Below are 14102 nucleotides of genomic sequence, written 5' to 3' on the forward strand. Positions count from 1 at the left end.
CATACTGTTTTTTTTTTTTTTTTTGCTTTCTTTGGCACTTTTGTTGACAGAATACAAGTGATGATAAGCCCTATAAGTGGTACTTATCAAAGGTTCTCTCAATGATTTATTGTTTATAGTTGTGCTTAATAATAATAATAATAATAATAAAAATAATAATAATCAACTGAAATCAAATCATAGTGGGTGTATTTACTATAATGACAGTAAGTCATTACTGTACTACTACTACTACTACTACTTCTACTACTTCTATTACTACTACTACTACTAATAGACATTGTATAATGAACACAAATAGAATATAATAATACATGTAATCAAAATCAAAGGTCCATTACACGGGCAGTGATTTCTTCTTATTATATAATGTATTTCAAGCAAGGATCTTACTTTACAACGTGTGCAGTTGCCGCTTCTATTGACTTACAGTGCCCTCTAGAGCCTGATAGATTCATTCAATCGATTGGGAGTTGAAACGTTGACATTTTAGAGACAGTTTGATCCAAAAATTGCATTTATTTATTCTGAGGACCGGGCTTGAAATCCCGGGCCCGCCTGTGTGGAGTTTGCACGGTCTCCCCGTGCCTGCGTGGCTTTTCTCCGGGTACTCCGGTTTCCTCCCACATCCTAAAAACATGCATGGTAGGTTGATTGAGGACTCCAAATTGGCCGTAGGTGTGAACGTGAGTGCGAAGGGTTGTTTGTTTCTATGTGTCCTGCGATTGGCTGGCGACCGGTTCCGGGTGTACCCCGCCGCTCGCCCGAAGATAGCTGGGATAGGCTGCAGCACGCCCGCGACCCTTGTGAGGAGAAAGCAGTAACAGATAATGGATGGATAGATATTTATTGTTTTATTTATTTAGCTTATAAGCCTCAATTGCAAAACAATGACTGAAGTGTGCCCATGTGGTAGCCACGCAGTGAATTTGCTATTATAATTGTAAGTTGATCCTCCATTGTCTTTTAGGTTTAATGAACAAGTATGTGTTGATTATAGGACAATTTTATGTTTCATACGGGTCAGAGGTCAAGGAACGTTCAATTCCACACTGTTGCATCAAATATCTCCAGTAGCGCCATTTTTACTGTGGTTGCAAAAACCTGTCAACAGGGGGCAGTATGCACTCATTAAAACATACTGAGCAATGGCGACTGCAACATGGGTATTAATAATATTAATAGGAAGCAGATGTACTGTTCCATTATGTCTAATCTGATTCTTACTTATGCATAGTGGATGCATTAATTCTCAAACGGCCTAAATGTGAAGCTACTTAAATACTTCAGGGAGTGTAAAACCATCCTCTTATCTTCTCATATCTCGTTGCACGATGCATTCTGCACATGTGAGTGTCTGCGAAGGCCACAGAGGCATGCGGAAACTCTGTCCCTGCGAGGTTTAATGTCACTACCGCTCAACTCCAATGCAGGCCGATTAAAGGTTCTGTACGTCCATCGGGACCGCCAATCATCCAAATTTAGGCCAAAATGATATACTCGCTTTACACATATATGATTCATGTTTAAACCATCAGTTTTTATTTTCTAAATTAGAAGATGATGTTGATGATAAACCAGAAATAATGTATTCTTTGTCTTGATGCTGTCCTCAGTCACTCCCAGCAATGAAAGGCAGAAGGATTAACTCGAGAGGATTATTCATATTATGCAGATGAGAAGAATCTCTTGTTGTACTTTCTGTCTCGTAAGCATTTTTGGGCTTCAAATCAGAAGAAATCACAAGTTATGTAAACACGTGTGGATCCAACTCCAAATACTATCAAAGCGGCTCTTTTATTTCAAAGGAGATTGATAAAGCAAATGAATAAAATAATTTGTCATCACAAAAATGGTTTCATGAGTCACGAATAGCAAAACGAAATATCTCGTGGGAAATTTGCCACTTCACTTGCAGACTTAGATCCAAACAACTTTAATGACAAATGTACTCCAAAAAAAAAAAAAAAAAACATCAACACTTTTGTTTTGACAGTACAGACCACGAGTCTCAAACTCATGGCCCGGGGGCCAGATCCGGCTCGCCACATCATTTTATGTGGCCCACAAAAGCAAATCATGTGGTTCAACTGCATGTCTCTTGCTAAAATACCAAAACTGGAGATGATAGGTTACAGGTTTTTAAAATGTGGATGGAAACCGGAGTACTTGCTCAACAAAACATTTGGACCTAGACCCTTTGAACCCTCGAGTTGACTATGAGGCAAACGTGCTAATCGCTACCCACCATGTCGCCCAAATTTAAGACATTTCAGTAGAGACATTTCGTTCACCCGGCAGACGATTTGCACGCCCTGGACTGGTCTATACAGTTTGCTTTTAATAGATACCTTTGGCAGTGAACTAAGGCTTCAAACAACCTTTTCAGCGGGCAAAGAACTTGTCAGTCTGCTATGACCACCATTTGCATCATGCAGGGCAACACAACTTGACACAACATTAGGTTGTTTCGCTCGCTGTGCCGACAGGCTCTCTGCCCTTCTTGAACGGCCATCTTTTGCTTGAACTGTATTGCACATTTTGTTCAATAATGCTTACGAATACAGGTTTAACCAATTTAGGAACCAAGTGACAGAGACATAAGCTTTTAAACAAAATCACAAGTATTGTGTTTATAATTTTTGTTGAGTATACCTTTGACACGAGGAGCTCCCCAAAGTGTTTACTGTAGACTCTTTACTGTACAATGCAATGCCAAGTAAACAATACATCACATGAGATCATTCATTTGATATCCAATAAGTTCAGGGCTCAATGTTTCAACAATCCACAGTACATTTAGAATAGACTTGAGTCAGATGCCATCCACAGCATCCCAATTAATCAGCATCAGTGTTCGCTTTGGGATTCATCACCGATGTCAGAGAACGTTCACCTCCTTTCATTGTTCAAGTTTCTCATCCACTCTTCCCGCAGTTCACTTGCCCTCTGCTCTCCTTCACTTTGTCTCTCTGGCTCTGCGAAGGCTTGGAGTCTCCTCTAAGGTCGCTGACCACAACTCGGAGGGTTCTGAACTTGTCCATCCTGCTGCTCTGGGCCCCCTGATTCCTGATTTCGGAACCCTGAGATGCACTGAGCGAGCGCACCGCCGCTAGGCCGCGCTCCTTCCCGGACGGATGCCGTGGTGTGGTCCTGGTGCCAAGTTCCTCCGGGTGCTCCATGTCTCTGATGACCTCGCACAGGTAGCGGGCCAGGTCCTGACTGGAGAAGGAGAGGGGCTTCTTGGAGCGGCGGAGTGTCAGAGGAGAGGACAGGGTCTCGGTCTCTGAGGGGGGTACGGCCAGACGGAGAGCTATGATGGCGCTGCCGTTCCCGTTACACATCCCCTTCCTGTTGTGCTCGCGGGGGGGCTTCTTCTCGGGGCAGGGGGTGATGCCTTGTGGATAGCTGTAGCGGAGCGACTGTGCCGAGCTCGGATGGAGGGAACGCTGCAGCTCCACCATATTGAAAGCATTCTGAAAGAAAGAGGGGAATGAATTTCAGAAATAGGCCCCCCGTGTAATCTTTTTAGGAACTTAAGAGATAATAGAAACCAGTAGTGCCACATGACACCAATCTCGGGCAGCTCAGTCTCGTGCAAGCAAATGAGGCTGCTCTTGACACAGAAATGAAGATCCAGCTGGAAGGAAGAGACGTTGGCAGTAAAAGCGCACCATTAGGCCATTAATTAATTATCTGATTGCAAAGAGGGGAAGCAGCTATTACCGGCACTATTAAAATAGTGGAATTAGCAGCCTTTTGTATGGCTCAATTTTAGCTAACTGACTTACACGCCTGCCTCTTAGGGAGTTGACAGGAGGCTTTCCTTACAAACAATTGTACTGAATGCATGCGTGTTCTCTTATATGTATTCTGCAAATGAAAGATCCTGCCGGGTGATCATATTCATAATATTTACATAGTCCCGTACATGCATTTCAACCATGTAAGCAAGGCAACAGTTCAGAGGCCAAACTACCATCATGCAAAACTTCAACATGTCTCGTGTGACGTCAAAGACTTGATGACCAACATGTGACTGGAAAAGGAACTTATGATGTAGGAGATTGGCAAACGCTGACTGCGGAGTACAATATGACTAAGGAACAAAAAAAAAAAACAGCGTCTGTGATAAAATAAAAAGGATGGAAAGCTGCATTTAGTCATATCTAAAGAATAGACCCCCATTGCAAGCTGTAACCTTCTGCTGCGCGTTCATCATTGTGAGTACAGACTTTATTGTTTTAAAACGGTGACACAGCAGAACCTCCAAAGTGGTACAATTTTAGTTAGGCATAATATGCCTCAGAAGTCAAACAAAACAGCAAATCTCCTGAAACGTCTTCAGCTCAATAGGCATCTAAAGGATGAAATGCAATATGTTTTGCTTTTTCTACAACGATGAGTATTATCGATTAAAATGGAAGCGGAATGTGACTGAGGTCATGCGTCTTGACAAATTGAAACATACAAAAAAAATGAAACTCAAATATAATTCTGAAATTTCCAAGTTGTTCATCCATCCATGCATTGTCTACACTGTCATTTAATTCGTTTCCTTGTCATTTCTTTTTTTTTTTCCTGTTTCCAATATTTTCGATGCGAGAAATTAAAGCCTTCATACAAACTGCTGGATTTTGTGCTTAGTTCGTGAGTTACCTCTTTAGTCTTTAGTTTGATTCAAGTTCCATGTGTATCTGAAAAGACTGTGTATCTGAAATTCTTTGGAACCATGAGTATATATATATCACACACAAACACAAACAGGGAAAACAGAATACAGCATTAGCAAGCATCGTTGCATAATCAGGTCCTGGAAAAAGATCGGCTGCATTGTTTCCCATGTCTTCGGATTGCTTATGAATTGTAATGTACAGTAATCAGGTCTGCTCTCTCACAGAGACCTTCCCCCTGATAGGTTTTCCTCTCAAAATGTGTTTTCTGAAGTGACGTCACTGAATTATTTCATTTGTCTTCCTCCATTTTGCATCTCTATTTGGCGAGAGCTGTTAGTCAGCTGTCGGCCCCAGGGCGGGAGGGTGGTCATATGTAAATCCAGCAACGTTTAGCTCTGGGCGCAAGATTCGTGCGCCCCAACATGGTCCTATCTCTTGTATGAGGAGGAGCCACTGAGCATACAAATTTTAGCAAGCGTGCAAGATTTTTGCCTCCCCTGGGCGAAAACACGTCACCGATCAGACAAAACAGACAAACATCTATCTTGCTCATCTGAAAATAGATATGAATATATTCATTTTTTTAAATATGTATTCATTTTTTCATGTCTTGTTCAAGGTAACGTGGTGAATGGTGGGGCCGTGCCCGAGCGTCTTCTATTGGCCAGCCACCACTGGCCGCGAGCCTAATGAGGACAAATACTAGCAAATAGCAAATGGATGGATGGATAGTATTTTCTTGCTTGCACCATTTACTGCTTTCCCTGCTTCTATGGGTCCTTCTGACTCCATTATTCCTTTCACACCAACAAACCAAGACAAATCTTCAGCTTTCTTGTGGGCTTAATTAGGTATCCTTTGACGTAATGTATTGACTAATCACATCATTCCAAATATTTACCACAACAAAGTAAAGGCTTAAGTTTGTTACATAGTACATACACATTAGTAAAGGGGGGGAGATAAAATGAAACACTAATAATGTAAGCTCTGTCCTTAATCCCTCATTTTTTTCCCCCTCAGTGATGCCACTGTGTGCTATTAAAAAATAAATATAGCATAACAGTAGTTAAAATGGTCCACAGGGATTTACTCATATATCACAATGTGCCAATCGACCAGGTGCACGGCCCTATACCCATTTCTCCACCTATTTCTACAAGTATTATTATTATTATAGCTAGTAAATAATTCATTCAGAACAAGTCTAGAAATACATGGTATAGGAGTTGGTAGATCAGCAACAGTGACATACAGTCAATAACATCTTACAGGAAACAAGAAAATAAGGAAACACACACAAAAAAATGTCTGCCAGATGTCATTCCAAAAATGAATAAGCAAGACAGACATCAGTCAGTATGTGTCCTCCTCTCACTACTGCTTGGCGATTCACTGCCTGCAAGCTTGCCTATATTTAATATACGTAACTAGGTTTACTTTACAACAATAACGTCTTTTTATATTATAAAACTAGATGCAAATCAATGCATTTTCATTCAGGCATCATTACTGCGACCACAGACCAACTTCTGCGCAACTTCTGATATGCACTGCATATGAATGCACCAAATCAAGTGTATTTTCTTTATACAATTAAGACAATGCTGTAAGTCTAATGTTCCACTTTTGGCGTGAGGCCGGCAACTCTGCTTCACTTCCACACCCGCTCAGGACCTCGGCATAATTTTGCCCAGCAGCATTCTTTAAATCAAAGGTGGCGAGGCTGCTCCCGATGGCGTGCAGCTTGGAAAAGAAATCCGACATGCCGTCATTCACCGGGTCTGAGTCAGAGGTGACAATGCAGGTATGCAGCATTTGCCATCAGCTAGTGGCCAAGTCGTCATGAACACAGCAAAAAGGACGCAGCTTCTCTGCTGGATATGCTGGATTCATAACGGATGCACCTGTCAATTTATTGAAGAAGCATGGTGTCCATTAGGTATCCAGGCCAGTATCACTTAATCGATGACTCTAAATTGCCCGTAGCTGTGAATGTGAGTGTGAATGGTTGTTTGTTTATATGTGCCCTGCGATTGGCTGGCAACCTGTCTCTCGCCTAAAGTTAGCTGGAATGGGCTCCAGCACGCCCGTGACCCTAGTGAGGATAAGCGGTGTGGAAAATGTGGAAAATAATCATCATCATCATCATCTTCATCATCATCCATGCAGATTTTTATATGTACTGTCCATATTGTTATATCAATATGACTATAACAATGTATTTAGAATCAGAAATCATTGAATTGGCCATGTTTACCCAACGTTATATTATTGTTATTATTCCTATTAGTTGTAGTTTTATAAGCATGCCCATTGGCAGGGAGTGCATTTGGTACCTTGGCCTTCAGCAGGGATTTACCTGACTTAATCCACCTCTTAATACCATCACTATAAAAAAAAAAAAAAAAGGACTTTCTGGCCCTGTCTCCTCACCTGAGTAAAGCCTACATAGTAAACATACTGTACATTCTGTATTCTTGAAACAATAATGGATATTTATAATGTTTACTACCTGGTCCTGCTCCCCTCCTCCTTCCTCGTCATAGTTGAGCACATTCTCCCGGATGTCCTCCCACTCGCTGTGGTGCGCCGATACATGGTACACGCCCTCTTTCAAGTCCTTGTGTCTCCTCCAGCAGGAGTACAGAAAGAGGCCCAGCATCAACACTGAGGGGTGCCAGAGAGCAGGTAAACTTTGGGTTATGTCCACCACAACACCCCCCCCCCCCCCCCACCTCCCCACCCCAAGAAATCCAGGAAGTAGGTGAAAATGAAATGTACAACGTAAGTGGAACGTGCTGAGTGAAGCGACACGTGGTGAATGAACAGCGTGTATTTCTCACACAATGTAAACAAAAACAGGAAGGTGGCTGGCATTTTGCAGGCTATAGTTAGTCCAAAAAAGACCTATTAGTTCCTCTAATTGTGAAGGTGGAACATACTAATGGAATACAGACCCAGAGGCCTTTGCATCCTTTTCCGTATATGTTCTCTATCTTATCAGGCGGCAGGTCCCTGAGGGCCTCTGGACTGAATCTCTACCCGTCCCTGCTTTAAGTCAAAGCCTCGCCGGCTCGGCTGAGAGCACACAGTGGAATCCTGCTAGAACGCGCCGCGGAAAGGTCCTGAAGCATGCGTATCAATCAAAGCAATTGTGTGCTGATTTATACATGGTGGACTGACCTTTGAAGTCAATTAATCGCAACTGTTTTCTCTTAACTTTTTCTTTCCTCACTATATGTTCTACTAGTTAACACTGATACCTATTGTTTTCATTTTTTTCTGCCTGTAGTTACATTGGTGCTTCCCTCGCCTATTACTCATTCAGTAAGACTGTGCTCTTGTTTTTTATTTCATCTCTCACACTGGATGGAAACTATTTCCAGCGTGCGAGGTAACGGTTTAATTGGAAGTTGGCAGACAAATCACATTAGACTGGAGTTACAATGTACACTAATTGCTTCTAAAGAGAAGCATGCACCAGCAGCCCTTTGGGGTCACACGTACAGGCAGGTATTCATAATAAAGTCACCACACAGACATGCCTTTCCTTATTAAAATCTACCGTATTTAGTGCGACTTCACTTTCACTCCTCTCTATACTGGATTGTGCACAAATTGTCTGACCAGACCCAGATAACATCACTGAAAATACCAGAATCCTGATGAGTGCCACTGAGACTTCATCTGTGCTCCTCCTCTGCTGAAAGGTGCTGATCATAAAAATATATATATATATATACAATATATTTGATGATCTATGCAGAGATGCTTGTAGTGTAGATGTTTTGCCATGAGCTTATGCCTGCCCCCACAACCCACTCCGAGGTGAGATGTAGAGTAGGTGTGCACCGTGATCAATAATCACTTGGAGTGGACACAAACACCACAGCTATCCATCCATCCATAATGGTGCTGCCTCGTTGCCCTCTAAGCGCTACCACAGCCTGCACTGCTTTGTGCATTATGGATGAATGGGGGGAAACAACCACAACATCTTGATCAAAACACTTGATCCCGTTGGCTGGAACTGCAGTCGTAGGTTAATTAGGAGTAAAGAGCACTGAGACAGTATGAAACATCAGAGGACGGATGGGGGACAGAAGAAAATTGATGAAGGGACAGAAGGAAAACATCATTTATTCTCACGGGATAAAACAGGCACTTTACATGATCCATAGCCCATATGGGTTGTTAATTTGTCCCACTCTTTGCTCACAAATGGGCAGATTCGACGACGGACTAATGAGGCTTGGCCGATCAGACATAAGGCAGACTCAGTCAATAGCACACGCCGAATTCACACTCCAGTCTGTCTGTGATGCCTTATGTAAAGTTTAATAATGGATGATCATTTTAACTATTAATGCTCACTGAGGAAGAGCAGGAGTCTCCCTTTAATTTAGCACTAAGTTAGTAGAGTATGTAGCCTATTGGATGTGAGCGCTTATGTACGGCCGTGCTTCCTGCTGTGACAAGACTGGGGATTAAATAGACTGTACATACTGTACAACCGGATGCTCATTGCCCATTTGTAAAACGGCTTCATCTTTATGTTTTAATTCTGGGACCATATTTATTCAACTTGGTTTATTAAAAGGTGTAGAAATGTAATAAGTCACAGAAGACTGCTCGTTTGTTTTTGTTTTTATAAGTTCTATTATGCACCTGTTACCTGCTCACAGAAACGACTTCTCTGCCACGGTGTCAGCCTACTTTAAATGTACAGCACTCTTTTGGAGCGAGTCTGTGCAGGTGGGGCATGATTTGAATTCATCATCAGATGTTGAGGTTTGCGTTATACATTTGACTTTCAAGTGTGCAATAAGAGTCCCAAGCCGAGCCACACGCCCCGGAGGAGAGTGTGTTATGGAGGCAGGGTCCGTGTACCGAGGCTGGCCAAGCGTTTTATAAGACTATCTCTGACACAAAGACTCATAAACAACATGGCGGCCCTACAGAGACTAGCGAGGGCAACAGCATTCAAGGCACTCACACACGTTTGCCCTTCTACCTATATGAGGACCAGACATATACCGGAAGACCTCTGGAATTAACTAAACCACGACCAAAAGTGTTAGTTTGTCTTTTTAAGTGCCCTGTGTGCTACAAGGGCATCAGCACATACATATTTAAAAAGGCAATAGCGGCGGCGGATGTGGTTAGTTATATAACGGGAACCTTTCAAGATCTTACACAAGTTACGACGCCATCCAGCATCACTTTTATTAGATTGTTTACACTGGTGGACTGTGTACCTTTGCTGGCCCATTGCTACAGCGGAACTGATCAGTCAATATTCTGTATGTAATATTTTATCAGAAGACAAATAATAACGAACTGAAGCTGATGGCGTTGGTTAGGAGGTAAAATAACAAAGAAAAAATGTCTATTCTGGGATCTAGTTCAACACTTTTTTTTGCTACTGAAATTGTTGTACAATTGCATGTGTACTGTTACAACTATAAACAAATCGCTACAGTTTCTACCTACAAAAAAAAACAAGACGCTTTAGAGGCCTGTCAATGCTCAGCATTTGTTTGTATAATTATCATTTTTTTAGTAGGTATATCAATTTTAATCAGCAACCTACATTCTCAAGGGGACCGTGACAGTAGTGTAGAGCGAGCATCTCTCCAGCAACTGTCTGCATTTGCTTTCTGTCCATCAGGATTTGAAAAATGTATTGCACACATTTCCTATGCTCATGGTGGAAACCTTTGGGGGTTTTCTATTTAACCAAGTGAATTAACATTGACATCTGCTTTTAAGTATTTGTAATCTTTTATTTTAGAAATAATTTGCTCCAAAGCTAAAGCAAAAATTATTCTCCTGTCCTTACTCATTGACAATCTGATAATAGCTGACTATAAATCGGTGGCTATCGCTAATCAATGCGTGCACTCTGGTATTAATATTGGCATGTTTTTGTACCCATAATGGCTTTTTTGAAACTTTTTTTTTTTAAATCACTGTGTAAATGTATATTTCCTATTTCACAAATTAAAATTATTTCATTTTATGTAATTCTTAAATGTTGTGATCTGATGATCATTTTTAAAATATGTGTTTAATATTTTTAATATTTAACAACCACAACTCACATACATACACAATATATGTACACAGATATATAGAAGGAAAGACAAAAAAACATTCCAGGGGAAGTGAATGAGGCAATGTTTGAGTATCAAATCAGTTGGACAGATGAAAGGTAAGGCAGAGAGTGAAAATGACCTTTGAATCCAGCGTGTAACATTGAAAGCGATAGGACACAGCAGAGAGAGGAAACATAGAAAAACAGAAAAACACAAAAGAAGCTCGCTGATTCTGTGGAGACTTTTATGACTCTGCTGTCATTCACAAATTACGACATGTAATGTCCTTGCTTTGCTGATCCTATTGCACTGCAGACATTTGCTTCACCTTGCACCTTATTTACAATGGGGACATCTTCATTTGGCACAAGAGATCAATATTGCGGCATGTACAGCATGTGAGCAAACCGTTATGAGACACACAAACAGGGATGGCAAATCAAAACAGTACATTATTTTGGACAGCAGCATTAAGTTAATAAAGAAAGAGACAAAGCAAAGGGATTGTGAAAGATGAGAAGGCAAACAAAAGCATGTCAAAATGACAAGACAGGCCAAGAGAAATTAAAGAGTCACCACAAGTAGAAGAGCACATAGTCAACATAGCTACCTAGAAAGGCCGTCACACAGATGCTGATGGCAAACATGGAGCTGAGGCTCAGGCTATTGCCATCTTGGTTATGGAACATGGCGAGCGTCACCTCGCAGTGCCGTCCGCGGTAACCCTCGTTGCACTGGCACGTGTAACGGGAGGGTGAATGAGCCACGCAAGTGCCATAGCGACACGGACGGCTGGCGCACAGTGTGTAGATGCACGTTTTGCCTGAAGAGCTCTGCTTAGTGATGTGACCTGGAGGGCACCTGTTAGGAAAGGAAATGAGACGTTCAAGACTATAAGCTCAATTATACAGACCTGATTATTAAATCTCTCTAACTTTGTATGAAACAATAATGCACTGTTAAGTGTCAATGCTATAGACTTTTTTAATGCATGCATAATGTCAACTGCCTCGTATGTACAGTATGTATGTACTGTTTGTACTCTATGTACTATATGAACTGTACGTACACACACACACACACACACACACACGCATCCAAGCTGGGTTAGGTCATGGTATTTGAAAAAGAAGTCATCTTAGCAGAATAAAGCATTGGCCTCCAAAGAGTGTCTTAGTTGGTCTCACTCTCCTCTGTCAATGGGGTGCTCTGTACAACTAAGCTCTTTCACAGAGTGGTCCGTGCCCGTGCCCCTCCCTTTGGGACTAGTTGGGGCGCTTTGGTCGGGCTGGGGACCTCCCTGGGTCCTGGGGGGTCGGTGGCGCCCCCCTGGTTGGGTCCCTTGCTGGACGGGCCCGAAGACACTGCTTCTTTGTGTAAAATCATGGCAATACAGTCAAAAGAAATCAGCTAAACATCAGTTATGTTTGGAGGAAAAAGACGCAAGCCTGTCAACATCATCCTGACTTTGAAATGTGGGGTGGCAGGATCATGTTGTGGGGTTGTTTTTCTACAGGAGGGACTGGTGCACTTCACAAAATAGATGGCATCACTGTTGGCGCCAGAGTGTGTCCGATAAAGGAGCATTTGTTCGGCTTGGGGGGCACATTTATATCGCTCAAAAATGCGCGCCCAGACCAGGGTTATAATAGTATTGAATTTTCCATTATAGTTAGTTTTTTATATTGTTTTGACTTTTGTTTTTCAAATTCACTTAGTTTTAATTCATCTTTAGGGCAGGTTTCCTAGTTGTTGTTGTTTTTTTTTTTTAATGCTTCGTTTTAGTTGAGTTTTTATTAGTGTCAGTATTAGTTTTAATTGTTTTTATTCGGGGTTTTTGTCAAGTGTGAAGAAAAACACAATAAACTGTGAAAATGTCCTGTTGTTGCAGTAATCCAAACACCTGCTGTGTCAGCGAGACAAACTCCTTGTCAGCGTTCACATCTGCCTTTCACGGCGGGAAACAGTAGCATTATGAAACTTCCGGCAGTTTTCCACAAAAGACGAAAAAACAAAGTGGAGGTTCCATGAAGGCGCTAGCTAGTCGGTAGCCGTATGACATCACTTCTAGGCGACACGCAGTATGTGAACTACAATTCCCAAAAGACTGTTTGACCTTCCTTCCGTATCTGTTCTGTGTCTATATATATATATATATATATATATATATATATATATATATAAAATCAATGCCGACAGCTCATGTATGAAATTAAGTGACAAAGACGAAAACGGACATTTTCTCCGTAATTATATTTAGGCTTTACACGATCAGGATTTTTGGGGCCGATCACCAATCAGCGAGTTTAAAAAACGATAACCGCTCACCGATCCGATCACAAGATGGAGCAATGTGTCTATTTAAATGACTTGTTCATTTACTGTATATACTTGCGTACTGTATACTGAGTATGTTCAAAAGTATTCTCTTGTCAGATCGTGTATTCTAATCAGTCAGGTCAAACCAACATTACAACATGACAGAAATAATGGGTGCTAACTTACTGTAATTCAATTACTTTGTTGTAATTAAATAACTTCACACACACCAAAACTTTAGAACATGATTCGATAGAACCCCGGCATGTTTACGTACAACCGCTTAATGGTCTGGGCTCAATTACTACATTTGCAATTTTTTTTCTTCTTCTACCAGACCAATAACGTAATAAGTTATTATGTTATAGGTCCAGGACTTTTATTATGTTATTGGCCAGTTATTACGTTATGGGCCTATTACATTTTAAAAAGGGAACATTTATGTTATGAGCCGTTATTACGGTTTGGTAAGTTATGTTTTTTAAGTTATTACGTTATGGGCTTCTACAAAGTGTTCTCTGTGACTGTTTATCGCAACTACGTACTTTTCCCCTTTTGTCTGACTCAGCTGAGTTGTGGGGCGGCCCCCAGCGCCCTCTATTGACCAGCTGTCACTAGTTTAAGGATAGTAACGTGCTAAACTTTCGGAATAGTTTGCGAGACCTTTTTGCTTGCAGTCATTTCCTGGTCTTTTATTTGCCAGAGTGAAAAAAAGCTGGCAGATGACAAGTTTAATGACCTCCTTAAGCTCTGCCGCGTTGTTGTTTCATGATTTTGGAGATAAACATGACAATAATGCAGATGAAGTTCTGAACGTATTTGCATTTGGAAACTGACCATTGGGACCTTCAACATACAACCTTAAAGAGGTGATGCTTCTTGAGGATGAGATGATGCAAAAGGCAAGAAAAGCAAAACAAACCATGTACACAAACAATTCTTCAATTTAAAAAGAAGAAATTAATCAATAAGCGCTAGAACAAATAAAGTGCATGATTGCATATTG

The 14102-nt window shown here is 41.3% G+C and overlaps 1 protein-coding gene across 2 annotated transcripts in view; it reads right to left on the reverse strand.

The window, feature by feature from the left end:
* Positions 1 to 1614: 1614 nt before the first annotated feature.
* Positions 1615 to 14102, reverse strand: part of LOC133477831 (neural-cadherin-like) — a 106119-nt gene continuing 93631 nt past the window's right edge. The window contains exons 31-33 of one of the 2 annotated variants that reach the window (XM_061773037.1): positions 11388 to 11638; positions 7192 to 7346; positions 1615 to 3476 (exon numbers count right to left, since the gene is read on the reverse strand). In XM_061773037.1, coding sequence (XP_061629021.1) covers positions 2919 to 3476; positions 7192 to 7346; positions 11388 to 11638 — 964 coding nt within the window. In that variant the 3' untranslated portion in view covers positions 1615 to 2918. Of the gene's footprint in view, positions 3477 to 7191; positions 7347 to 11387; positions 11639 to 14102 lie in introns of those variants that run through there. The other variant, XM_061773038.1, reaches the window with a different exon arrangement.

The sequence above is a fragment of the Phyllopteryx taeniolatus genome, chromosome 5, assembly GCF_024500385.1.
Source record: "Phyllopteryx taeniolatus isolate TA_2022b chromosome 5, UOR_Ptae_1.2, whole genome shotgun sequence".
NCBI classification, from domain to species: Eukaryota; Metazoa; Chordata; class Actinopteri; order Syngnathiformes; family Syngnathidae; genus Phyllopteryx; species Phyllopteryx taeniolatus.